We start from the raw sequence: 27,792 nt of genomic DNA, 5'->3' as shown, positions 1-27,792 counted from the left end.
CCAGATGTTTAAACACAGATTTATTGCAAACCCACGTGGTGGACGGGCGGCTTCCTGTCCTCGGGCCTCACGGGAGCTCGGTGGCCCATCTGCTGCTGCCTCGTCTGCAGAGAGAAAACAGGCAGGAGCGGCGACTCCAGGGCAGCGAGGGGCAGAGGTCACTCACCACGTGAGAGCACTGCCTTCATCCGCCTGTGACCAGCACCCCTCCCAGACACTGACTCAGTCGGCGGGGGTGGAAAGAGACACGACACGGGAAATAAAATCAGGCCAAAGGAAGACGCTGACCAGAGTCCTGGGTCCATCTCCCAAGTCACTGAGGCGCAGACGCCACACCCCACCTGTCATTCCCGGAGACCCCTCAGGGGGTGGAGGTGGGACAGAGACGAGGAGCCCAATGTGTCGAGAACAGTTGTCACACAGACAACACGACAGGGGCCTGAGGAGGGGTCTCAGCAGGTCCAGGACCAGCCACTGACGACTGTAGTCAGGGCTCTCGCCCCCCTTCCACCAGCCACGTCTGAGCTCTGGTGATGGATCACAGGGACCGAATGCTCCCCAAGGACCCAGCGAAGCTGCCCTTAGAGCAGAAATGCCAGCGATGAACCAGCTCCCACCCACGCACAGCTGAGGTGGAAGTCTCCGGAAGGACCATCTTCCAGACAGGTTCCTTGTCCCCCGGGTTCCAGGGTATGGAGACCATGGTCCTGGCGATGGGCACACGGCAAGCAGGACGGGGCACAGGCTTGGGTCCGGAGAGTGTTGGGAGCAGAGCTGCAGTCTGGGTTCATCTGAGAGGGACCAGGGCTGCTGAGGGCACCTGGCTCAGCTCACTTGGACAGGAACCTGGTCCCATGAAATTGCAAGATTGGGTGGGACACGGCAGCCGGTCAGAAGTCAGAAGTCAGGTCAAAGGTCTTGCTGTGCCGGCAGCCATGGGACTTTCTCCCAACATCCAGAACCAGCGACCAGGATGAGGTGCCAGGACCGAGCAGAGGGCGTCACAGACGAGCATCACAGACAAACGGGACTGCGGTGCATGTGCCCAGCAAGGGAGGCTATCCCCAGACTGCGGAGTTGCCCCACCCTGCACCCTGCAGGCCGCCCCCACTTCCCTCCTCCCTCAGCAAGAGAACAGCAAGCAGAGCTACATGACACAGCAAGCAGCGGGTGGGGTTGCCTACAGGGGCCTGGCTGCACTGTGCGGAGCCCCCACTCTCCAGCACCCTCCTCCATGTGGCCCCGCCCTGCCCTGGAACAGTCTGGAGATGCAGGGCAGGGTGGAGACCGGCTGGCCCTTGAAAGAAGGGACAGGGAGGACATCAGACAGCAGGTCCCTCCCAGGAGGGGCACGGCCAGGCCCCGCCTCCCCACCGGCAAGGGCATCCTCTCGTCACTAAAACTGCACAGCCCCTGGGGAGATGCTGAACATGGCCGGGTCGAACCGCTGGCCTCGGAAGGGAGAGCCTTCAGCGTCCCACCCCTTCTTCAGCATCTCATGGACTTTCTACAACAGAAAACAGACAGAGAGGTTAACCATGGCCACCAGGCCCACAGGTCCCCAAAAGGATGCCACTCCACCTCCTCCAGGGGACCCGCCTGGGTGACTGCACCCTGCACAGGCCATGCTCCCCACGCGCAGACCCCACCCCGTCTGTCACCTGCAAAGTGCTGGCAATCCTCACAGTGCTGCTGTCCCTCCCCACCAGGAATCTGTCCAAACCCCAAGGGGCCCGAGGGCTGTTGCCCATGGGGCAGGCTGTGGTGCAGAGGGGTCCCTGCTCCCCTTCCCCAGGGAGAAGGCTGGTGGCATCAAGGACTGTGCCCTCAGATACCCTGGCGTGACCCAGGCTGAGACTTGGACCGTCTAGGAGGTCCAGTGTCCAGGGGCAGCAGCAGGCCAGGTAGTGTGGCCTGGGCAAGGGACCGCAGGACGCTGTGCCCATAAGGGAGGCGCCTCCCCACACTGCAAACCCTTCCTCCTCCCGAGAACACGGGGGGGCTGGGGGCCACTTCCCCTTCCTTCTGACCATGAGAAATGAAGACGTGTCATGGCCACAGGCCAGGGTGGCCTTTGGTTTCCAGGCTGACAGACTGAGCAGAGAGACAGTCCTTGCCGTCTGAGAGGCTGCAAGACTCTCCTGGCCTGCATGGTGGCGACCGGCACGTCACAGACATGCCGTGTGTTCAGGGATTGGTGACATCACTCATAACCAGACACAGACACACCAGGCCCCCAGCCCGGTCAGCCCAGGCAGGCCAGGTTCAGACACGGGAGGGAGGCCAGAGGCCAGGCCAGCTCAGGGTGCCTGCCCCCTTGCGCTTCTCCAGGGAGCTGGTGGAGTCTGACCCGCCAACCCACCCCACATGTGTGTAGTGAGGACACAGCGGATATATGGACGGACAGACCAGCAGGCCCTGGACACTCACAGAACCAGGGTCAGCCCCAGGAGACACACAGGACCCTGAAAATCTGAACGGCGTTGGAGGAGGGACCTATGTTTGTGCAGGAACAAAACCAATGTCCAGCAGCCCATCCCATTCACATCACAGTGAGTCCACCTCCCAGCACGGGGCGCTAACACTAACTTGAGAAAAGCAACCCTCCTTCCTAAACCCACTCCTAGGATTACTAAAGCCAAAGGAGGGAGGTACAGACGTCCTGTCCTCCCTTATCTGTGATGTCACGTTCCGTGGTTTGTGACACATGGTCAACCGTGGTCTAAAAATGCTAAGTGGAAAAGTCCAGAGATAAACAATCCATAAGTTTGGAACTGTGCGCTGTTCTGAGGAGCGTGATGAAGTCCCTCGCCGTCCCACTCCATCGCCTGGGATGGGACTGTCTCTCTACCCAGCGTTAATACGCTGTGGGCGCTCTGCATGTTAGTCCTTCAGTAGCCATCTCAGGCATCAGATCGACCCCTCCTGGTATCACAGCGCTTGTGTCCAAGTCGCCCTGATTTTACTCCATGATGCCCCAGTGCGAGAGCAATGATGCTGGCATTCGGATGCACCAGCAAGGAGCCAGAAAGTGTGCCCTTAAGTGGAAAGGTGACCCGTGTGGGAGAAAACAGCAGGGCAGGGCTTGGCACCGTCTGTGGTTTCAGGCATCCAGGGGAGGTCCTGGGACGTGTCCCGTGGGTAAGGGACGAGTGTACTCACCTAACCCACCCTTCCCTGTGCGGCTCAGCGTGACCCTCCCATCACTAACTCCCTCCTGCCTTCCAACAGCATCAGGCCACACAGACTTATCTGGCCTCTGGGGACTGCACGAGAGCCAAAAGGACTTCCTGCCACTGGCCCTGCGGCCGGGCTAGGCCTGGCCCCCCCTCCTCGGGCTCCCGCAGAGCTGGGAACATGCGCCACAGGACCAGGTCTGTGTGGATGGGCGCGTCTCGCCTGCCACTGAGCCCCTGTCCAGGTGTGAAGCTTGTGCCGTCTGGGCTGTAACCAGCTAACCAGGCTGGAGCTCCAGTCAGGACCAGGGGTAGCCTTGCCCGGCACCCGCCCCGTCCACACCCACAACCTCACGGGGTCTTGCCACCCACACACACACACGGAGCCCAGGGGGCGCAGCGTACCAGCTCGTGGCTCTGGGGCCTCCCCTGCAGCTTCTGGCGGTAGTCAAAGGTGAGCCTGTCCAGCACGGCGTGCTCCTCCTCGTCGACCGTGGCCATGGAGCGCTCCTTGTTGATCTGGTCGATGTCGATGTGCTCCTCGCCCTCCAGGACTGCGCTCCACCAGTACTCGCCCGCCTTGTTCAGGCTCACCTGGGACAGGACGGGGACCGTCAGCGTGGGGGCATCTGGGGTCCTTGTCCCCTGGTCCTCACAGGGGACCTGCCTGTGTCAGCGCCCACACCCACTGGCCTCACCGAAAGGGACCTTCCCAGGAGTCCCGAGCTGCCCACCACTCACACCTGGTCCCCGCCGATCGCAGCCTCCCTGAGCCGTCACAGAGGCTCAACCCCAAACCTGAGCTTTTCCAACGGACTTCATCAGTCCCTACCGCCCCCCCCACCCTCTGATGCCCTTTCCTGGTTCCAAGCCCAGCTCAGTATCCTGCTGGCTGGGGCCTGGGACCTGGGGCCTGGAGCCAAGCACTGAGCCCACGTGAGCTCCCTCCAGCAGACGCCCAGCACCCTGACCCAGCCCTCCAGCCCGTGACCACTGCACAACTCACGTCCCGGTCAGGGAAAGCACCTCCCCAGCACAGCTCAGGGACAACTGAGGACACGAGACTCAGGGCTGGGGCAGAACCTCAAGGCTTTGCATGAAGTTGGCGCCAAGGGTACTCGTCTCAGGACCATATGGGGGGAGGGGCTGCACCCATGTGGTCAGTGATCAGCACCAGGCTGCCTGGGAAACTCTTGGCAGAGGGTCAAGCACAAGCAGGTGGACTGCACACCATCCCCCACACTATCCACTCTGAGGGGATGAGACCCACTGGGCCTGGGGGCAGGGAGGTGGCTCTCACTCAGGAAAGGGCTGCTGGACCAGGGCATTGGGACACAGGTGACACCATGAGGACCTCGTGTCCAGCTGAAAGGCAAGGATGTGGCACCAGGAGGACACGGGTGAGACATTCTGCAATGAAGCTCGAAGGACCTGGATCTAACCACGGCCTCTGAGATCCAGTCCTCTGGTGGTTTAACGTTGGGTTTCGGTTTTATTATACGTTGTTACTTCTTAGTCAGGTTCCTGGCAGCAGGTTTGCGCTTAGTAAAGTCACTCCTCTGAGGCACGTCCCGAGTCCTCACAGACCTGCAGCCGCCACGGCAGCCCAGCCGCCCCGCCCCTCACAGGCGGCCCCCTCAGCCGATGCTGGCCTGTCGTCTCGGAGGTCATGTCCTGAATGTCCATCACTCGCGGGATCACACGGCCAAGCGTGGTGTGTCGCTCTGCTTCGATGCATGTGCCCCAGGACCCGCTTGGACACTGGCTGTAGCTGGTCCTGTGGGTGGCCACAGGGTGGTGACCACCAAGATTGTGCCACTTTGTGTGACTGCCCAGCCTCCTTCGTCCATGGGCGGCGCCCAGCATGTCTAACCTGATGAGTCCCACTGTGCCCAGGGGGTCCAGCTGAACATCTCAGGCACTGGGTGCTGTCCCGTCACTCCCAGCAGCTGACCAGTGGGCATGAGGTCACTCGGTTTTAAGTCACATTCTCTTAGGCGACTGACGCCGACGACCGTCCCTGCGCACTGTTTGCAACCTCACTCTTAAAAACGTGTCGTTTGGGATCGTTTCAACCTTACACGTTGCTAGGCTCGTTCAAGTACAAATTCACCCTTTCCTAGGTTCACCCGTTAACGGGCGTCTGCACATGCGCTCACTGTGTCTGAGATGCACAGGACACCGCACGTCAGGTGTGTCTCCTGAACTACCCTGGTCTTTATCCTAACATTTCCACGAGGGCCCCTCCCTCCCTGCACCCTGAAGATGTGAAGTGTTTAATGAGGGGCTTGACCTCCGACGGGATCCAGTCCAAGGCCCGCCTTGCCTTTGTGGTCCTGTTCCGTCCTCTGGAACGTTCCACAGCCTTTGTCCTTAGTTGTTCAGCTTTAGAGACTACTCCTCACTCGTATTTCTCTGGTGCTTCCTCCTGATTAAAGTCAGGAAGTGGCCCCAGCAAGACCCTGCACAGGTGATGCATCACCCCTCCCAGTATCCCACCTGCAGGCACAGGCGCACGTGGCCATGTCCACAGGTGGTTCCTGCCGGACCCCATCTGCCCCACAACAGCCATGGCAGGAAATGCTGCCTCCTGCCCCAGCAGGCGGGATGCTGCCCAGCGAGGGCCCCCGTCTCTGGGATAGAGCCAGGGAATCCTCGGCACCAACTTCCAATGCCTAGTGTCAGGGGCTCGCACTCCCACACGTCCCTAATTATGAGGTGCTCAGTGCCCCATCTTGGCCTGTCAGGGGCGGTGGCTGTGCCCTGATGGTGCCCCTCCTTTCCTTGGCCTCCCTCCAGGTTCCTCGTATCACCTGGCCCCAGACCTGGAACTGGTTTCTCGGGGAAACCCCGAAGCTGCTCGCTGAAAAGCTTTCCCAGAATGTCCTCACGGACACTCCGACCTGACGTGGAGAGGCTCATGGCAGCTCCCCGACCTGTGCCGGTGACTCACCAACGTCCACCTCCTCGCCCTCCTCAGTCACAGTCACACATTCACTGCTATTCAGGGAGAAGTGTGTGTGTGTGGGGGGGGCACACGGGACATGAAAAACGGCTCCCCACAGTTGTCCCTGGGGTGAAGTTTGGGCCAAGGAGACGTGTGTGTGGGGGGGAGGACAGATGACAGGGCAAGATCAGCTCAGACCACTTCTGTGGGAGGACACGCACCGAGTCCAGCTGCTGGCCTGTTGGGGCTTGTATGAGGCACGTTGCAGGCGGTGCCCCGGTGTTTGAAACCACCATGGAGCAGAACCGGGCTGTGGCTGGGAGGCAGACAGGAGGAGACGCCCCATCCACTGCAAGTGCTGCCCACCCACCGGTGTCACCCGGCACATTCCTGTCTCCTGGCAGCTTCTCCACTACACTGTGGGATGTGCTGCCTCAGGCTGCACTGTCCTCCTAACTCCAAACTTCCACTCTCCCTCCCTGCTGGGACCTGGGGCCTGGGGACAATGCCACGGACCAGGCCACCTGAGTAGCGTGCGGGTCCCGAGGTCTGAGCGCCCAGGACCAGGGGCCCAAAGCCTGTTCCAGGACTAACTTCCACCCCAGGCTTCGGTCTCACCAGCACGCTAACATACCCACCCCGTACTTGTGAGGACGGTGACAAGCAATTGGGTCCTCGCCCCCCAGGGCCACCAGGGAGGAGGGAGGCAGTGAAGCTCAGACAGAAATGCACATCCTCACAAGAAAGCCGACGGGCGTGGAGCAGTGCAAGCAAGTCAGTGATGACAGGAGAAAGGCCAGGCAGCGCTGGCGGGTACAGGGACCTGCTGATATCACAGAAATGTGACACCTTGGAGTGGGGGGAGCCAGCCTGTCACCCACTTTTGAGAGATGTGACGGGAAGGGTATGAGTAATCCCCTGAAGGGTGAGGGCATGGCCTGTGCAAAACAGTCGCAGGTCAAGACAGACCGCCCCCCATGGCCAGGTGAGACGCAGGGACCAGGTCAGCGAACACAATGCAACTGCCGAGTGTAGGTGACATGCAAGGCCTCTTGTCAGTGTGGACCAGCCTAGCTCTCGCGGCCCTGTGGGCAGGGAGGCTGCAGCCCTGCGTGGAGGGACAGGACGCCAACACAGAGCTCTGGGTGAGTGCGGCAAGGGGGAGGCTTGTAACCAAGGAGGAGCTGGGGAATCAAGAAGCCTCGTTAGCATTCCCGTGTGTGGGAGGGAGGGAGGCGAGAACTGTCACCCGGTTTTAGCTGCCACCCCTGCCTGGTGGGGCTGACGTGGGTCCCTCAGCTCCAGAGGGGGGTGGCTGGGAAGCGAGTGGCACCGGATGCTGGGAGGGCAGTGGCTCCATGGAGTCACCTCCCCCATCCCTCGTGAGATCTGTCTGTCCTGGAGCAGCCGTTACAAAGCTCTGCACGTGGGTCCTCATGACGTTTCTTCCCTCAGCCTGGAGGCCGCACATCCGAGGTCACTGTGTAACGCACGGGCTAGAGGTTGTAGGGGCGGGTATGTGGCCGCATGTCCCCAGTCCCTGCCCCGACGTCACTTCGCTCCTGTGCCTGTCTGTTCTGCTGTCTCAAATCTCCTCCTCCTCTTCTCAGGACACTGTCACGGACAACCAGGACCACTTCTCCGTCTCAGGACCCCACCACGCCTGCAAACATCCTGCTCCCAACAAAGTCTCCCACAGGCCCCAGGGCTGGCGAGGACACATGGGGGCCCTTTTCCACCCTTTATCACCTGGGGCCTAGCACAGGACTGGTACCGAGTAAGATGTCTGGGGACCAACCGACTAAGGACAAAGACCAAGGTCCCGCGCCTACAGTGGTGACCCACGCTGGGCAGTCTTTGCCCATCAAAGCACTGTGCCCCCTGAGCCTCAGGTCACTGCAGATACTGATACCAAAGGTCACAGTAAGTAGGTAACTAAACTGAGAACACACAGAACCTTTAGCACCCCCCCCCCCAGCAGCATCTCCACAACCTGCTAGGTCCGAGGGCGTGGCCTCCCTGGGGGCAGAGCACCGCACTCACCAGAACGCACTTCCCAGGCTCCAGGCTCCACAGAGAGCTCTCGGTGTTGACCCTGTGGGTGAACGTCCCCTCCATGAGGACCCGCTCCCCACTCTCCTCCAGCACGGCCACGCGGATGGAGCTGCTGCTGAGGGCCACTGAGACCTGCAGGGAGCAGAGCAGAGTAGTTTCCTGTGTGAAAGTCGGGTCAGCACGCAGGATGGGAGGGGACGACAGAACAGGCCACAAGACACGCTGGGGTGACCAGGTGTCCTGCACGAGACAATCACAGCACCCGACTAATGCTCAAGCAGGGACAGTGAGCACCTCCAAGAAGAGCCAGACCTGTGGGTGAGGGGGTGGGGGGAGACACAGGAAGGACTGCTTTCCCTCCACAGCCCCTGCCAGCAGGCGGCTCCCGCTGGCCGTCAGCAGGCGAGGAGGGTGGAGGCATAGCTGTGCCAGGGGAAGGGACAGGCACCCACCAGCGGCCACAGCAATGAGAGACTGAGCAGCTGTCAGAGGGCCCCACGTGGGACGTGAGGGAAACAGTCCCACAGCTCTCAAGCAGACCCCAACTCAGCGTGGAGACAACTGTCTACACCGGCCTGCATGCAGGAGTGGAGGAAATACACTTTTTAACCAAAAAAATCCAGTAGGGAACAGAGGATTGAATCCTCTGTGGAAACCAGCAACATGAAGACAGACTTAGGTACAGAAAACAGAACAAAAACTGCAGAGCTAATTATGAAAAAGGATTTTCTAAGATGTTTCCTATTTATATCTTCAGTGAGACCTGAAAAGATGCTGCATCTACAGAACCAGGATAAAGTATGAAAATAGAATTAGACAAAAAAGAACCCAGAATTAAAACTCAGAGGCTAAAATAAACTTTCAGCAGAAAGACCAGAAGATAACGTCGGAGAAACAAAGGTAGAGACGAGGGCAGCCCAGGCGTGAAGCTGCACTGCAAACGCTATGGCGGGTACGAAGCCGTTCCAGAGCTTAAGAAAAGACGTGCCTCAGACGGAAGGACCCACTGGGGGCTGACAGAATGAAGTTTCCTAATGCTGATGTTTAAAAAGTCCTAAAAGCCCCAAAGAGGAGAAAATAAAGTTTACCCAAACTGGACAGACGAGTTTCTGGAACGGGACCCCGCGTGTAAGAGGACAAGAGCAAAGCTCCCCTTCTGGGGACGATCGTTTTAAAGTTAGACTCTCTGCACGTACCCAGACCACGGAACACGCAGAAGGTCACAACATCCACAGGCTGGGACACTCAGAACCCTGTATTTACCACGTATCGTTGTGAGAAAGGTCTGAGGACGAACACTGCACCAGGAGGCTCCCAGGTGGAAGGGACAAGTACAAACCTCCAGGCACGAGATGAGCGGGCCCTGGGGCTGTGGCGTCCAGCAAGCTAACAACACTGGTGTGCTCCAAAGCTGCTGAGATCTGACAAGTTCCCATCGTAGGAAACACTGTAACTAAGCACTGTGGCAATCAGATAGCCAGTGGCTCACACCTGAACTACAATGTTGCACGTCAGTTCCAGCCAGTACCCTGGGGAAACCGGAGATCCAGGAGCCTGAACCAAGAGGGGCAGAGAGGAGGCTCGTCTGCGGGCAGCTTCCAAGGACCTTCCGGAAGAAAGCGACTGCGAGACAACACAGTATCTGGGGGTCTAGTAACTCTGAGGTTACAATGAAAGTGCACCATTTTTGACAAGAGAAAAGGAACGGCAGCAAAAGACTCCAGGAAAACAAAAAGCTATACGAGAAATTCTTGATCCAAAGGGATGTCAGTGCCGCGGCGGAGTGAGGACTCCAGAAAATCAGCAAGACCACTGCAACACAGTCAGTTATCGGTCGTTTCTGAACTCTGGTAACTCACCAAAGGTCAGCAGAAACCCAGGCAGCATCTAGGCAGGAAACTTTGGCCAGAACAGCCAGCTCTGTGACATCCAGTCGGCCTAGACCGTCCTTGCCCTCCAGCCCCTGTGTTTCAGGTGCAGCCTGGTGGCCACCAGGGAGATTCCTTCAAAGCTTCATCCCACACAGCCCGGGGACCCCACTTGCAGGTCGTCTGTTTCTGACCAGACCCTGAAAGGCCTTTTCCCCCGCAGGGCCTGGTAACATGGCATCTGTGCCAAAGGTAGGGACGTGAAGACAGATTCACAGCTGATGGCAGACGCATGAAAACACTTGCCAGAACATCCCAGAACGTGTCCATGATGCCCAAGGTCGGGTGGGGCTAGTCCAGACAGAAGGATAGAGAGCAGTTTTGTTGTAAACTTTTTATACCCTGAACAGGTTATCTTACATATTAAAATTTTTTCTACACAGAAAAGTGTAGCCTGGCAACCTTTTCCATCCTGAACTTTCCTGTCACAGAGTCTTCTGCGGTTTCTAAATGCATCCAAGAAAGGGAACCATCACATGACGAGGAAACCACCCCAAGTTCCAGCAGCTGCATCGAGCTCAGGGCCGAGCATCACCATGCTGCAGGACACGCCCAGAGGCCCGGGTGCTATTCAGGGAGGTTCCTGTGGGTTCCCATGGGCACGGAGGTTCTACAGGGCCTCATCGGTCAGCAGGACCCCCCGCATCTCCAGAGGAAGGAGGACACTGAGGAGGAGATGGATCCGCTGCCATTCATGTCATCCAGTGTGACATGGTGTGGCCAGGCCTCAGCAGTCTGCACCTCTGGGAGTTTTCTCATCTGCAAATGAGACATCAGACTAAAGTCCTCAGTTTTCCAGCACTAAAACCCTAGGATCTGAGAAATGCCAGGTTTGTAACCAGCCCGGCTGACGTCACGATCGCCATGGCTACACTGAGGAAAGCAAGCCAAGGGCGAAGCAAAGAACTGTCTGTGCCTCTAAAGCTTCGTCTTGAGAAGTTTCCTTTAGATTCACCAGCAAAATGGTGACAGAAAGGCCCCTGTAAACAAGAACACCTGCCCGCAGATGCCTGCACTCGCCTTCACTGTCCCACTGCACCTGAGGCAGGTCCACCTCTGCAGAAGCCAGAAGGGATGAGAGAGGCAAGGCTCTGATGCCTGTGGCTCGGGATGCAGCTGGAGGAGGCCAGGACCCCACACTCGGTGCCCCCATGTCTACCCCGCACAAAGCTACCTGCACCCACCCCCGAGCTGCTGCAGGCACGGCCGCCTTCGAGACGGCACCTGGTAGGTGCCAGGGACAAAGACCAAAATAAACAGCGCTGACAGGTCGCTGTGACAGGCTCCTCAGGGGACAGCTGCAAGGGAGCCAGTCCAGGGACGATGGCAGCTCAGAGAAGCCCTGAGATCAGCAAAAGCCAAGAGCTGCAATAAACGCACCAGAGTCCTCAGTGAGGCACGACTAACGGGTCACAAAGAAGTGGAGACATGAATTTTTAAAAGATTATAGTGTAACGAGAATGCCATGGAAAAACACCACCGACAGAGAAAAGAAAATCCAACCGCAAAGAGGAAGCAAGACAATATCAATCAGGTCAGTGGGTGTCACAAAAACGCCAACACTGCACAAATCCCAGTGTCACACACGCAGGCTGCTCCACACATCTCGGGGGCAGGAGTACCGGCTGCCTGGACACAAAGCCCGCCACAGCAGCCTCCATGCTGTGGGGACAAGGGGCCCGAGCAGCCCTGGCCGAGCAAACCTCCGCCCTCGTGCCCACAAGGCACCTGCGACATCACTGCCTGAGGTCCAGGGAGACGACTCCAGAGCAGTATCTGGCCGAACGCAGCCAGGGCCTGACACGGGAGAGAACAGGACCCAGGCCCCCTGGAGGGAAGTGGCCACATCACCCAGGTCACAGTGCACTTGAGAAAAGTGTGTGGCAGTCTGTCCCTGAGTGCCACGGAACTGAAGGCAGGACCCTCAGGACATACTGCTGGTGGCAGAGCAGGACCCTGACACTGACAGCTAATCAGGAGCGTGTGCGCGGGACACTGTATTCAAGGGGACACTTCCCATGGCCATGGCGGGTACAGAGCTGTCAGGCTGCAGAGAGAGCTCCCAAGTCCATGAGAGTCAGGGCACAGGCCCCAGACCAGGAGCTAGACTGTTTAGCCAAGTGATGAAGTGGTAACCAACACTTTCCATAATTTATTCACCTAACACACAAAGCAACTGGACCAAAAAAACAGTGGAAATCAACACTTGTCCACAGTAACCCAAAAAGATGCTGGGCAAACCAGCCCTGACCTACCAGGGCAGGGGGAGGAGGTCACAGGAGACAGAGTCACAGGGATGAGCCTGGGGATGGGGTGGGAAGTGGGATGAAGGGAGGAAAGTGTGTGGGGCTGCTCCAGCCAGTGCTGGCCCTACGTCCACACCCAGCCATGAGGCTCTGGGCTCCAATCTTTGGTGCTACAGAAATAGTAGGTTCACCGGACACTGTTGGGACCCTAGGGCCCGCAGCCTCACTGAAACACCTGTGCACCAAGGACTGCCTAGATGGAGCCCAGGGCCACCAAGGGACCTGCAGTCAGGGCACCAAGATGGGGTCGGAGGGCAGTGACCCCCTGGCCAGATTTGCACAGGTGCTCTGGGCCTTGTGTCCAATGGAAGCCAGGCCCTGGCTGCAGAGGGAGGAGGGGGCCGGGGACACTGTGCACCTTGGAAGGAGACCCTCCCCAGGGAAACCAGGGCTTGACCACTTGGCCAGCATCCCCCCAACCTCACTCGGGGCGCACTGTACAGGACAGTGAGCCGTACAAAACTCGTCCACGTCAGCCTGGACAACTGGGCCTCCAGGTCTGTCTCTGGAACACGAAGGGTATGGTTTACTGTGCAGGCTGCAGGCTCACGAGGGGTGAGATGAGGATAGTTGTTTCCCACACTCCACGAGGGGCTTTTTCTACTCACAACGACCTGCAATCCATCACTCTGAGCTGGAGCCCAAGCACTCGGCCGTCTCCTACTAGCAGATTACTTCTCAGTCAAGCTCAGTGAACTAGAGACCTCAGTTCAGGCTGCTGTGAGTCCCCACCAGACATGGCCCCTGCTCGGGCGAGCTCTGCCAAGCAGCACTGGGCCCGCCTGTCACTCTAGACCTCAGGGTGCTCTGCTCCTGGGACCCTGCCCTCCCACCTGTGAAGCAACCTTGCCCACCTTGTGTCTCCTGTGGAAACTAAGTGATGTGAGACTACTGCAACTTACAAACGAAGCTCAGGTGCTTCCACCAGCCAGGAAGGCTAGCGGGGCAGAGGTGGGTCTCACACTTGACCTGACCTGGTTGAGCAGGGGGTGCGGGGGGGGGGGGGGGCTGAAGGAACAGCCCAGCCCAACACCTGTGCCCAAGGACAGCCGCCAAGGGAGTTTCTGGAAGTGCCCCTGGTTACCTGCCTGCCCTTCACCACATGCTTGGGCACCGGCACCTTGAGCTCCAGGTCGGTATAGTCCTGTGACCAGGTGTAGTTCTCACGCACGGCTCCGTTGTAGCTGTCGGGGTTTCTCTGGAACTGCTCCTGTCTCCTGAGGAAGAACCAAAAGTCAGATGCCAGCCTGGCCACGGCCCCGCGCACCTTGTGTTACCTCACCAGGTGCTGCTTGAGCCTCCTGGTAGAGGCTCACTTTACCTTGGAGTTTCTTTTTAAAAACCCAGCATCAGTCATTTTACCTATACCTGGCACCATGGTTCAGGATCACCACTGGTCCTCCACAGGGCGAGACGCCTTATTGACAAGAACCAGGCCCAGCAGCCAGAGCCGTCCTGATCCCAGAGCCGTTCAGATGAGGGGTCCCGGGAGCGTGACACTCAAGTCCCACAGGCTCCCACTGGCCAGGACGGGACGATAGGAGCACCAAGGGGAACAGGGCGCTGTACCCTGGGTGGAAGCAGGGGCGTGTCTACAGACCCAGGGTCCTAACACAAAACCCAGGGTCATCTCCAGTGAGCAGAGTACAGCCCAACCTGAGAGCTAACAAAACTGTTCTATAGGAACCGGAGTCTCCGGGAGCCAAGCCCCTCCCTTCGGATTCCAGGTAACAAGGAAGAGCCACAGGGTGGGGGGGGGGTTGAGGACATCGGCCCCATGGAGCCCAAGTCTGGACAGATGCCACCCAAGGGGCCGCACACCTGCCCCACCCATCTACCCACCATCCGCAGGGGCAGAAGGGCAGAGCCCATGCTCCCCAAAACCACTGACACGCCACCAGCCAAGTGCAGACTTTGGGGAACTCCAAATGAACCTCCAGGTTTCTTTACAAATAAATGGCCCATAATAAAAGAGGGAAGAGATCTTGTTCTACAGGGGTGAGAACCTTTTTCCTGCCCAGGGCCATTTGGAGATTTACATCATTCACAGGCCATACAGAACTGTCAACTTCAAAATCAGCCTGCTATATTTGGTCAAACATTTAATGAACTCACCCCTAATGGGATGGCTGGAACTGCTTCTCCTTGGTGAGGCCTCGGCAGGGCCGGCCATTCCCCACCCCCGTTCTAAAGAGCCTTAGAAGACCCAGCAGCCAAACGTGGCGTCCACACCTGCTGGAACAGCGGTGTGAAACCCACTCCCACCCAGCAGCAGTGGGTCATGCTCAGCACCATCAGACTTTCTAAATTTGCCAATTGAGCACCCACAGAACAGCACCCTAGTGTGATCCTACCCACAGTCCCAGCTTCGCCCTGTCCACAGTCCCTGGGTAGCCCTGTCCACAGTCCCTACACAGCAGCGCTGACTGGCATGGCACCATGTCTCTATGTAATCCCTGCCGTCACCTCTGCTCACATTCCCGTTTGTAGAGCTTCTCTGCATTGCTAGTAAGGACTCTTCGTTGGTTTTACAGTTTACAAATGCCTTCTCCTGGATTATAAATTGTCTTCATACTTCCTTCAAGATGTTAGGTTTATCACTACAGTCAACTGTCTCTGGTCCTCACAGCTCCTCCCTCCACGAGGTCTGAGAACAGTCATCATCTAGACCTCCTAATTCTTTAATCTCTACTTTTTGGAGTTACTATGCCCTTTGCAGTCAACCTCGGTTTCCTGTACAGTCTCTTCTGACGGTCGTACCTGGAGCTTGTCCATATACAGAGAGGAAGTCCAGTGGAGGGCTAGCTGTGTCACGGCTGTGCCGGCCCAGCTCCACCAGGGGACTCCACCCCACTATTGGGAAGGCTCAGTTAACACAAGATTCTTAGGACAACTACACTGTGAAACTTCCTTTTAACATTTTAAAATTAAGTTGTAGCACAGTTAAAAATGCTAGATAATTCTATACCTAAAATAAACAAGAAAAGGTACCTGGAATCCCTCACAACACGCCTGAGTGCTTGCTGGTGTTGATGCAAACTTTGGGGCTACCTTCCACAATCTGGATCAGCCAACATAAACACAATGGTATTTACTATAAACTCTTCTAATTCACTAAAAATGGAACTTTGTTAGAGTGAGACTTTTTCTTAAGTCATGTTAATTATTTTAACAAGTGAAAGAGGCATTCCAATTTTTTACAAGTATATGAATGTGAGATATACATTTTAAAACAAAAAGTAGGTCACCTGTTCCATAAATATAACTGCTGAAGAATGCTGAACCCTTAGTCTCTTAATTCAATTTTCTACTCTTCATCCTAAACTGGAAAACCATCTCAATTCCCAGAAGACTTCTGAATTGGGCAATAATGAAACCAGAGAAAACCCTGCTCCAAACTCCAGTATAAATGGCTCAGAGGGGATGTCCAGCACCTGGCCTGTCGGAAGCTAAGCCCAGGGACTGCCTCGCTGGGCAGGGCCAGTCACGATGACACAGAAACCAACGGTCCTTGCTGAGGACCGAGCACCATTCCTCACCAGACGCAGACCGGAGACCAGGCCACGGCCTGGCTCTCATCCCCAGGGCTCGACACACCCACAGATGTGACTCATCCCAGTCTACACCTGGACTCCGAGTGAACCTCAGAGTCGCAGCCCCGAGGAGTTTCTACCAATCCCGACAGACCCACCCCGTCCTGTCGGGCCCCACCCTCGCCACTCTGAACCCCCCCTTACATCAAACTTCTGCTCACAAACTCTGGCCTCAGGGCCCTTCTGAGAGGCTGCCAGCGGTGGGGGACGCGGTCCCGCAAGGGAGCGACACTGCTGCGGCGGTTTCGGGGGGAGGGGTGACGACAGGACAACAGCAAACGCTGCCGGGACCACCGTGAGTTGTGAGGGAATGCGGAAAGGTGAGGCTCACTGCTGCTCACAGTCTTGATGTCGGCCACCTGGGCCCTCCCTGGGCCGAGACCCTGGGGAGTGCGAACACTGACCAAGGGGCCCGTGATGCCGCTGGCCACAGGGACAAGGCACCACCCCCTGCCCTCAGTGCGGTGTGGCTGCGACGGAGGACCCTGAGGAGGAGCGAAGCCTGGGAGCCACGGCCACCCTGCTCTGCAGCCGCCCAAACCCAGACACACTCGTGTGGCGAACAGTGACCATGGAGCCGTAGGAGGCTACGCAGGTGGGTTCCAGGGGGCTTTCCATAATAGTATCAGAGTCAGGAACCTCCCAGATCACACGTGCACGTGGAGAGATGGAGAGAGGCACCGAGGGAAATCGGCATGTTCTTGAGGACCACTCAGGTAACTTGGTCAGAGACACAGACACACTTTGCTTACACACACTTCATGGATTGCTGTGGGATTTTACACAAAAAGCCTAATCTCCAGGACTCTAGTCACAGAGACTGAATAAATGCAGGGTTGGCCCCGTGTCATCAGCATGTCCCTCTGCAGTTACCAAGAACAGATGGACACACTCAACTGATTCCTACACCCCCAGTACTCGTGCTTCCAGGTGGAGTCCCAACAAGAAACCTCTAAGCTACGCCCTGACTTCTGACAGGAAGAGGCCCTGACACAGGTTACCCTGCGTCCCCGGATGCACACACACGGCAAACATTTCACAGGACAGGTCCCCTTGAAAGGGCACCCTTAGCAACAAAACAAGGACAGTGGAGTCGTAACTGGAGCAAATGTCCACAAGGACCACAGACACACATTATGTGGAGGATAAGTGAGCAAGCCCTTCATTAAAGCACAATCCAGAGACAAGGACAGAAACATCCACAGCAGTGCCTGTTCCCACAAGAGCCACCACCAGTGGCTAAGATCAGTGGGCAAAAGCAAGAGGAGAAATAAAATGTTTACAAACTCTCAAAGTATCTCCCCACTACACTTAGTAGTTACAAAGGAGAAACAGTAACTGTTCAGTGGCAGGAAACATCACAGAAAACCACATGACAGTCTGCCTTGAAAAAGTCAGTTCTCTGTAAGTATCAAGATCATGAGACCAACCTGGCCTGTGTAGCTCAGTGGTGGAGCGTTGACCTATGAACCAGGAGATCACAGTTTGATTCCGGTTGGGGGAAAATGCCGGGGTTGCGGGCTTGATCTCTAGTAGGGGGCATGCTGGAGGCAACCGATTGATGTTTCTCTCTCATTGATGTTTCTATCTCCCTCTCCTTCTCTCTTCCTCTCTCTGAAATCAATAAAGATATATTTAAAATAAATAATAATAATAATAATATTATGAGAGACCCTAACACGGTGACATGGGCCACACCTGGCCCAGGAGAAAGGACACTACTGGAATGAGGTCCTCAGATGGGCTGACAGCAGCCTCTGGTTATGCCTGGGGATGCTGGGGGTGGGGCATATGGCAAGTCTTTGTATGATTTTTGCAACTTTTTTTTGCAGACCTGGATTATCCAAAAATGGAAAGTTTTTTTAAAGACCACAAAATAAACAGACCTTGAGAACTCTGGGCACCACCTCCCTCTGGGGCTCCACCACACAGCTCTGGGTTCTCAGACCCACAGGACGGAAAAAAACATGCAGTTATAGTTAAGACTCTGAATGTTACAAATGTACATAGTTTATTTCTAAATACCCGTTACTAAAATACTACAATAAATACTAAGTAGCCCATATGCTTAGAAAATCTACGAAAATCGGAAATCGGCTGAGGAACTATTGGAAACCATAAGAGACATCATGCTGGTGACCAGGACCTCCCCAATAAACACCAAAATTCCACACAGTGACACACAGATGTGAATGAGTAAGACACATCTGCTCCTAGACAGAAAGGCTCAACGTAAAGATAGCAATTCTAATTTGAACCATGAATTTAATGTATTCCCAAAGAAAATTTCAACCATTTTCACACAGAAAAGTTAATTTTCAAGCAAAGCCTAGGGGAAGGGAGACGCAGGCCTAGTGCTCGAGTGTTAAATGCATCTCAGTAAAGAATGGCCAACAAAGAGACAAGTACGGAAAGACAGAAGGAAAAGAAAAATACAGAAACATCCCCACACCCGGTCAGAACCCAACATGTACACAATAGGTGGCGTTTCTGATAAAGCCACTGAGGTGAAGGTTCCCAGTAGCCAAGAAAAGGGCCAGGCACCCACCATCACTGCCTGGCTTTCACCCACCAAACGGCGTGGCCGGCCCTGTGACACAGGAACCCTGTCTGGGAACTGGTCCAGCAGACACCCACACGCCTGTTCCAAGAAGCACGCGCAGCATGTTCACAGAACATCACGGTGCTGGCACCAGACCCGGAACAACCTAATTACACTCCCCATGAGACTCAGGAGGCCGCACAGTGGCCACAGGTGGAGGCTCTGAGGTCGTGGAGAGCTCCTGGCTGCCTCAGTCGCCTGAAACCCGCCCTGAGCCACTCCCAGGCCAGTCAATCGGGCCCCTGGGGGGAGGCCCAGGAGCCAGCATCTCCCAGCCCCAGGGATGGCTGAGCGGCTCCACAGTGGCAGGGGCAGGGGCACAGAGCTTGAGGGCAGCAACAGCCACCCCAGCCACACGCTGGCAACAGAAGACAGGTCCTTGCAGGCCGCTCGCCCCCACGTCCGCCACAGAGTCCACACAGCAACCACGTGTGACAGGAAAGACACGTACAAACATGAAACATTTTATAAAACACAAAAGTTTTACAAAAGAAAATACAGCCCACGGTTGCCTTTAGGGAGAACGCACTTCCCTCAGCATTCTTGCAACTTCCAGAAACGATCGCCTGCGTCCCAGCCGGGCCACACGCAGGTCAGCACCGGGGCTCCCGGGACACCGGCTCCCTTCAAGGACCAAGTTCAGGGGAGTGAAGAGGAGGCAGCCGCCCGCAGACCCGCAAGCCCTCGGCGCTTATTTCATCAGGGCCCTGAGAAAACTGCAGCGCTGGGGCGGAGGGGCCAGGGTGCCGCGGCCGCGTGGTCCCCGCGCTGTCCCCCCCGTGGTCCCCGCGCTGTCCGCCCCGTGGTCCCCGCGCTGTCCCGCCCGTGGTCCCCGCGCTGTCCGCCCCGTGGTCCCCGCGCTGTCCCGCCCCGTGGTCCCCGCGCTGTCCCGCCCCGTGGTCCCCGCGCTGTCCCCCCGTGGTCCCCGCGCTGTCCCGCCCGTGGTCCCCGCGCTGTCCGCCCCGTGGTCCCCGCGCTGTCCGCCCCGTGGTCCCCGCGCTGTCCTGCCCCGTGGTCCCCGCGCTGTCCCCCCGTGGTCCCCGCGCTGTCCCCCCCGTGGTCCCTGCAGGACTCGTGGCCCGCTCCCCAGGCCGGCAGCGGGGCCCCTGGGGCGCGCCCTCCGCCCGCGCAGCGCCCTCCCGCCGGCCACCGCCGGGGCCGTCTCCCCCGCGGGCTCCCCTCCGCCCGCTTTCCCGAGGGGCCGTTTCTCGCTCACGGAGGCAGAGCCCCGGGACCCAGCCGCGTCCCCGCACCGGCTACAGCGACACCTGCCGGTGCAGAGGCGAACTGCAGGACCTGGGGCAGCCGCGGGACCGCACCCCACAGTGAACCCCAAGGGGAGGCCCACATTGGCAGCCCTGAGACTTGGCATCGCCGGTCACAGTCCTCAGCATGGACACTGCCGGCTGGGAGCCCGTGCAGAGCACGAGCACTCTCCCAGATGCCCTCTCCTGTGCACAGGGACCTGTGTGCCCAGACTCTCCTCTAAGAAATAAAACTGGGGACTTTAAGCCTTGGCAGGGAAGGCGTAGCTCAAATGAAAATTTCCCTCAAATATCTCCTAAGTCACCCCCAAAATGCTATACACATGGTTTATGTGTAAAATCTGTGCATTATTATTATAAATGAACACTCACACTGCAAACACTTCAAGGCAGAAAACAGACGAGCGAGGAAGCAGAGGGCCTAGAGGGCGCAGGCAGGCAGACACCAGAGGCCGGCCCAGCGGAGCCTCCTGTGTGACCAACTGATGGCCTCAGGAGACGGTACTCGTCAGTCAGGAACATGCCAACAGAGTCCTGCTTATGTAAACTGTGCGCAATGAATACATCGCTCACAATGAACACACGTGTAAAATACAGACACATACGTTTCTATCACCTCACTGCATTTCCCCAGTGCCTCTGGGGTCTATTCTAATTACACCAGCACGTGTGCGTCCACCAGCAAGGGGGCAGACAAGAGCCATGAGGACTCAGCCGTCCCCTTAATAGAAGCTCTTCCAGCGTTTTGCTGATACAAGTAACACTGTAACAGACAAAATGGAAGTAAGTAACTATACTCAATCTTCACTCTCCTGTCTAATTATCTCAGGGAAAGGCTCCAGGAAAAGGGGAGCCTGCACAGTCCCCGGGACCCACCGAGGGCGGGCCGCGTCATTTTAACCAGCCAGATGGCAGGGACCACGCTGCACACCTGAAGGTTTGGGAGAGCCCACCGAGGCCATGTCTTGGAAGCAGGGAAAACCAGCGCAGAATAGAAGGGGTTCCAGACACACACCAGCAAGGCTTAACAAGCGGCTTCTAAAAGCACAAGTATGTTAACTGACTGCAAGAACAAAACTTAAAAGTCCTTACAGGGAAAACTGAAATCCCGACACAACAACAGGACATTCACAATGTCCAGCATCCAACACAGCTACCAGATGTATGAAAGCAGGAAAACATGACCCAAAATCAGGAGATGGTTCAGCCAACAGAAACAACCAGGAAATGACGGAGGTGATGGAGACTATAAACAGCTGTTACAAACACGTTAAATGATTTAGAGAAAAACCATGAGGGTATAAATCAAAGCCCTAAAAAAAAACCCAAGAGAATTTGCAGAGAACAGGTCCCTGCAGTAAACAACATGCTGACACTTTAACCAGAGATCAGATGCTACAGCAGGAGGGAATAGGTCTGAAGACAGGACCATGGAGGAGAGAGAAGGAAAAAGGCTTGAGATTCAGAGGCTCAGAAATCCTCCAGCAGCACACACAGGGGAACCCCACCGAGCACAGGGAGCTCAAATGCACAACTAATGGTGGAGAGAACCGTCAGAGCTGGGAGGTGGGGGGCACGGAGCCCCATATGGGAACAACAGCCCTCACTCACCCTCAGAACCTAGAGAGCACCAACACAATGGAATGCCACTTTTTAAATTTTTTTAATGTTTTTATTGATTTTAGAGAGAGAGGAAGGGAGAGACAAACATCGATCAGCTGCCTCCTGCACACACAATGACCGGGGATAAACCTACGACCTGGGTATGTGCCCTGATGGGGAACAAGATACCTCTCGGTGCACAGGTCAACGGCCAACCGGGTCACGTGAGCCAGGTCTGGGAAGACAGACTTTTATCAAAGGCTCCATTCAATGGTCGGCAAAAATATGCTCAGCAATGAGGCCCCAATAAAGCAGCTTTGGGACAAACACAAGCTGGGAGGCTCTTCCCCAGCAGCCTGCACCTGGAGTTGCTGGACAAGCTTCTTCCGGCTGAGGAACCCATCGGATCTCTGCCATGTGCCCAGCCCCCCTCCAGACCCCAGGCCCTATTTTGCTCCCTTTTCTACTGGAGCCCATATGCACGACCTGCACTCGCCCACCCGACAGCTGCTGTCCGAGCCTCCACGGCCTGGCAGAGTGGCCCCGTCCACCCTGACAGTGTCTCCCCCACCCTGCACTTCACGTCACCCGAGTGTTCTTGGGGCTTCCTCACTAGGAACTACACTGAGGGATGCCAGGACATGCCCAAGGGGAAATGCGAGCAGTGGGGAAAACAGAAGGGTCGCTGAGCAGAGACGGACCAGGGGCTCCCCTCACTAGGACAGGGCAGGGACAGAACTGTCAGAGGGAAGAGATGGACTTCCCAAACACGGAGCACTAGAAGCACCGTGCCATTTCAGATGCTGCCACACTAGGACACGAGCAGGTGTCAGCTCCCCTCACCCCCAGGGGCAGGAGGACACGTGACTAGCTCACAGATCAGGACTCAGCCATGAAGAGCAGCCGAGGGCAGCAGGGGGCGAGCACTCATCACTCACTGACACACACGGCCCATGAGGGAGGGGCTGTGGTCACCTCCACGCCACTAAGGAGACACAGAAGGGGACACTGCTGGCCCAGGGTAAATCATTCACTAAGTGGCTGTCTCCAAGGGGACTCTGGGTCCACGGCCCCTGTCCTGACGGCCCCTTCAGGTGCCATGAGGCCGAGGACTGTAGGCGCATGTATCGCGGAGCCCCACAGACACTAGGTCTTCACAGGCTGTGTGCCGGGTGCACCCTGCCTGACCTCATGAGGGACAGAGGGAGGAAGACCGAAGCCACTGCCCTCCTATCTGTGTAAGCAAAGTACTGTCACGCGGCCTGAAAACACAAGGAGCTAAATGAATGCTGACAGGTTGCTGTCACCAAGTGAGGACCACTTCCACACAAACCCGCCCACCAGAGTCCAGTGAGAAAGAAGAGGGTCTTACTTGGGGGGAGCTGGAGGTTCCCTGGGGGCCTCGGCAGCACCTGCATCGGAGCCTGGTGGCTCTGCCTCCTCCCGGGAGCTGGGGGCCACCTCTAGCCTGGTGCTGGGCTGGCCTTGAGGCTCTGCAGGCCCACTGGAGGCCGAGGCGGGGTCCGTGGTGGAGTTGACCTCCACCTCCAGAACTGGGGCAGGGACGGGCTCCTGATCTGCAGCAGCAGCCTCTGCCTCCTTCCTCAACTTCTCCTCTAGCTCTTTCCTCCTCCTCTCGTCGTCCTGACGAGCCATGTGGTCAAAGGTCTGGAACACCTGGAACCAAAGGTGAGTTGTGAGCGCAGAAATGCAGCAACATCCAGTGAGAGAGAAAAGCAGCACCCAGGGCAACATCCTCGCTGGCAGATGGACACACACCTAGACTCCCCCGAGCTGCTACAAAAGCACCCTCCAGGGGGAGGTCCAACATCCACAGACATGCAGCTTGACAGGCCAAGGCCTGCATGTGCCCAGCCCAGTCTCAGGAGGCACAGCTCACGGTCTGCCTGGCATCACTCTCACCCCTGCTACCGACGGTGCACACAGCACGCTGCCCAGGGATTGCGCCAGGGGGAGGCACCAACAACCCCCCACTGCAGAGGGAAGGTGGGGTCGAGCTGACCTTCGCTCCAAGAACAGCAGCCGGCCCATGGCAGGGGCTCGGGAAAGCCTGGGAACTCACTCAATGAACCCCCAGCCCTGCCTGTGATGTCCACAGACAGCTCCCCCTCAGAACTTGACACTGGGGGCGAGTCAGCCCTCAGTCTTCTCTGAACAGTCACTCCTACGAAGTACATCCAGGATAAACCCATGTGACAGGCTGTGGGGCACACCTGCTGGGCCATCAGTGAGGGTGCAGATGGGCATTTCTGCTGAGAGAAATCTGAAGACTTTTCCTGGAAGGGGGACCTGAATCAGACCTTCAATGAAAGGCATATCTTCCTCAGGAACCACATTTCCAGGACATGGTCACCAATCACAGCTCCTGCAGTTGCTGGAGGCAGGGAGGCTGGAACACCCACCCTCACCCTAGAATGAGGGTGGGAGCAGCCTCATGATTCAACCCAGCAGTTGGCTCCCTAGTATTTACCCAGAGAAGCTAGAAACTCACGTCCACACAGAAACCTGCACACGATGTTTATGGCAGCTTTATTCAAACATGTCAAAACCTGGACCAACCAGATGTCTTTCAGTAGGTGATGGATAAAAAACTGAGGTCCATCCACAAAATGGAATATTACTATTCAACACTAATAAATGAGCTATCATGTCATGAAAAGGCACGGAGGAGCTCTGCCCAGTTTGGCTTACTGGTTAGAGCATCGACCCCTGGACTGAAGGATCCAGGTACGATTCCAGCCAAGGGCATGAACCTTGGTTGCACGCTCAATCCCTGACCCAGTTGGCACGTGAGCAGGAGGCAACCAATCAATGTGTCTCTCTTACATCAATGTTTTTCTCTCTCTCTCTCTCTCCCTCCCCCCTTCCACTCTCTCTGAAAAGCAAAGGAAAAAATATCCTTGGGTAAAGATTAAAAAAAAAAAAAAAAGATAAAACATGGAGGAATCTTAAATTAAATGCACATTAAGTAGCCAGTTTTCTCAGTGGTTAGAGCGCTTGCCTGTGAACTGAAGGATCTCAGGTTCAATTCTGGCCAAAGGCACATACCCAGCTTGCAGGCTCAATCCCCACCTTGTGCGGGAGGCAGCCAATCGATGTGTCTCTCTTACATCAACATCTGTCTCTGTCTCTCTCTCCCTTCCAGTCTCTCTGAAAAACAATAGAAAAAATATCCTCAGGTGAAGATTTAAAAAGAAGCAAAACTATTCAGGCAGCACCAAACACTGAAAGACGCCGGCAGAGGAAAACAAAATCCTAAAACCTGGCAACACTAGATTAATTTTTCCTTCAGAGAACCTGGCCCCTGACTCAGGCTCTGACATCCACATTGGTGACCCCAACCCTTTGTTCCCAGAGCTGCTCATCCTCCTGACACTCCACATCTTCATCTTAATAACACAAAAACAGCAATGCAGTGAGTCCTGACATCTGGGACCTCTCACAGCACCCATGGCCGCTGGCTCATTCTAGAACCGCAGGACTGTGCAGCTGGAAGGTCTATCTGTGACCTCCAACCGGCCTTCTCACTGGCAGAGCAGCTGCTCACCACAACCTCCCAGGAGCTCAATGGGGGCAGTCAGGGCGGGCTCCCCCGACTCTCCGTAGCTGGCTTCAATGCAGGCTGGTCAGACTCAAGGGCAAACACAGAGTACCAACTGAAGTCAATGGGACGTCACACTAAACTAGTTTTTCTTAGAACACACTAAGCCATCGTGGAGTGGAACTCGTCTCTCCCAACGAGGGGCCTTCGAGCTGTGCTGCAGGCAGTGCAGGTCCTCGGACTTAGGAGGCATGTCTGAGAAGTTTTACACCAGCTCCCAAAACACAAGGGAAAGCTTTCAAGTTCCAGCCTCCCACCCAAACCCTCTGCCTGTGTCCTAAAGAGACCCCAACCACCCCACCTTGGGTGCAGTATCCACAGGAAGAGGTCTTCTGCCATCCAGTCGGGGGCAGATGAGCCGAGTGGGGTCAGGAGGCCACCTAAAGCCACTGAGAGGTGACACTGTGCAGCATCAAGTCACTCAATCTGACTCAGCACCTTCTGTTTGTTATAAAGTGCAGTTGACAGACAATATTATATTAATTTCAGGTGCACAACACGGTGATCACCTCACAACGTGATCGCCACGGCTTTGGGGTGGTGACCTCCATCACCGTATAAAGTTACTATGACATCAGTGACTAATTCCCTATCTGCTCATCCCACCCATGAATTACCTGTTCTATAACTGGAAGTCTGTGCTGACTCAGGATCTCCATGACCCCACAACAAAACTCCTGCCCAATGCTAAACTTGGCAAACGCCTCTGTGTAAAGGACAGCATCCAGGATTCACCCTGACCTTCCCAGACAATATTCCTGGGAAGTGGCGGCTCTGTTCAGGCTCCTGGGCAAAGCTGACACAAGAAATCACTTCCAGAAAACACCGCCCCCTCTTAACTATCTGCTGGAACCTGCCCCTGGTCTCGGTGAGAATCACAGCACTGCCCACTCCCCCCACGCTACAGCCTCTGCTCCTCCTCTCCGTTCCCTGACCGGCCCCGAAGGCTGCCCTCCACCTTCAGCTCTTCTCTCCCTCAAACCACCCCAGTTCCTTTGTCTCCTGCAAGATGCAGTCCCATGACCCCAACAGCCTGTGGGCAGGGGCTTCCGTACGCAATCTCAAGTCCAACTGGTCTAAAACTCAAATGACAGTACTACAGTTAATGCACTGTCGTTATTCCAGTAGCCCACGTCTGGAACCTCAGGTCATCCGATTCACCCGCCGCGGGTGAATCGATTCACCATCCGATTCCACCCACCCTCTGCCCTGGAAGGGTGCGTGGAACATAGTAGGTGCTTTATGCACTGATGTCAGACAAATGAATTACCTGTCAGTTCGTCTGTAAAACAAGGGCAAACACCAGCCTTTTAGAATTAAGTCAGATGACGTCCTGCAACGCAGACCCCTCCCGTGAGAACTAGCACATGCCAGGTGCTCAGAAGCTGCTCCTTTCTCCTCTATTCTGCAAGCTACCGCCACCCTAGACAACGGCGATGCCACCCTATACACAAAGGAAACGTAACAGGACAGAAGCAGGCGGAACCACAAAAATAAAGTCTGGGGTAATCGCCTAACCTGGCTGAATTGACCACATAAAACTAACCGTATCTGTTTCACGGGGACGTCCGTGCCGGTCTTAGCGCCGCCGGGACCTGCCAGGAGCCCGCGGACGCCGAGGGGCAGCCCGAGCTCCCCGCCAGGCCCCACCCCCGTCAGCCGCGCAAACGCCGCCCGCTGTCCCCCGCGGGACGAACTGCGAGGCGCCAGGGCCCTGGAGGTCCCACCAGCATTCCCGGGCCCCGGGTCCTACACACCCACTCTCAATCCCAGGGGAGTCCCACCTCCCCGGAAAACCCCTCACTTCCAGGCCGACTCCCCTCCTTCCAGTGGGCGGGCGGGCAACCGGCCTGCGCGGTTCTCCGTTGGGATGTTTTATCTCCTGACTGTAACAAGCGCCACAAGGAGGCCGCGACGTGAATGCCCAGGGACAGCGGACACCTGTCACTGCCCAGGTGCCCGTCACCCTCCGCGAGCGAGCATCGCCCAGAGGGCCTCGAACCCACGGCGCGGTTAACCTCTGATGGACAGACAGCAGCTCCCCGGGCCGCCTCTGGCCTCGGGGGTCGCGTCTCAACACGGGGACCACGCCCATCGGTCTCCGGCCGCCCCCAGTGCGCGGCTCCGTCCCGGCGGCGGCCCCGGCACCTCCACGGCTCCTGCGCTGCAGCCGCGGAGCTGCTTCCGACACCCAAGTGCCCCGGGGCCGCCCAGGCGGCCGCGAGCCAGGCCCGCTCCCCGCGAGGGGAACCCGAGAAGCGACCGGCGTCTCCGCTTACTCGCGGCCTCGGCCCCAGGAGGCGGGTCCCGGGCGCGCGCCCCGCGGGGAAACTGAGGCGGGCGCGCAGGCGGGGCGGGCGCGGAGGTCGCGCGGGTCTGGGGCCCCGGGGGTCGGGGCTCCGGGGGCCAGGCTCCCGCCGCCCGCCCACACCCCGGCGGCCGCGCGTCACCTGCAGCACCAGCGCCTGCGCGGCCCCGGGCGGGAAGCCCATGCGGTCGGACGGGTGGCGCAGCAGGCGGTAGAAGTCGGTCTTGCGGTAGAGGAAGCCGAACAGCACGCGCAGGAAGTCCTGGACGTTGCCCACGTGCTGCAGGATGCCCAGCAGGGCCTGGTCGTACAGCTCGGCCGCCCCGGGCTCCATGGCGTCGCCGACCGCAGAGGAGCTCGCTCACTGCAGGCGCCGCCCGGACGTCGG

General features: G+C 57.1%; 1 protein-coding gene across 1 annotated transcript; it reads right to left on the bottom strand.

Moving 5' to 3' along the window:
• On the bottom strand, positions 1 to 27,792 carry NUDCD3 (NudC domain containing 3). The gene is made up of 6 exons (XM_087821288.1): positions 27,547 to 27,792; positions 22,847 to 23,151; positions 13,497 to 13,629; positions 8,167 to 8,310; positions 3,582 to 3,770; positions 1 to 1,507 (listed from the first exon to the last, which is right to left on the bottom strand). Exons 1-6 carry the CDS (start codon positions 27,736 to 27,738, stop codon positions 1,397 to 1,399), a joined length of 1,074 nt encoding a protein of 357 aa, XP_087677414.1. The 5' UTR covers positions 27,739 to 27,792; the 3' UTR covers positions 1 to 1,396.

This window comes from Miniopterus natalensis, chromosome 10 (genome assembly GCF_054644295.1).
Source record: "Miniopterus natalensis isolate mMinNat1 chromosome 10, mMinNat1.hap1, whole genome shotgun sequence".
Taxonomy (NCBI): Eukaryota; Metazoa; Chordata; class Mammalia; order Chiroptera; family Miniopteridae; genus Miniopterus; species Miniopterus natalensis.
Note: the sequence above shows the minus strand (reverse complement) of the source record. Positions and strands in the feature narration are given on the sequence as shown.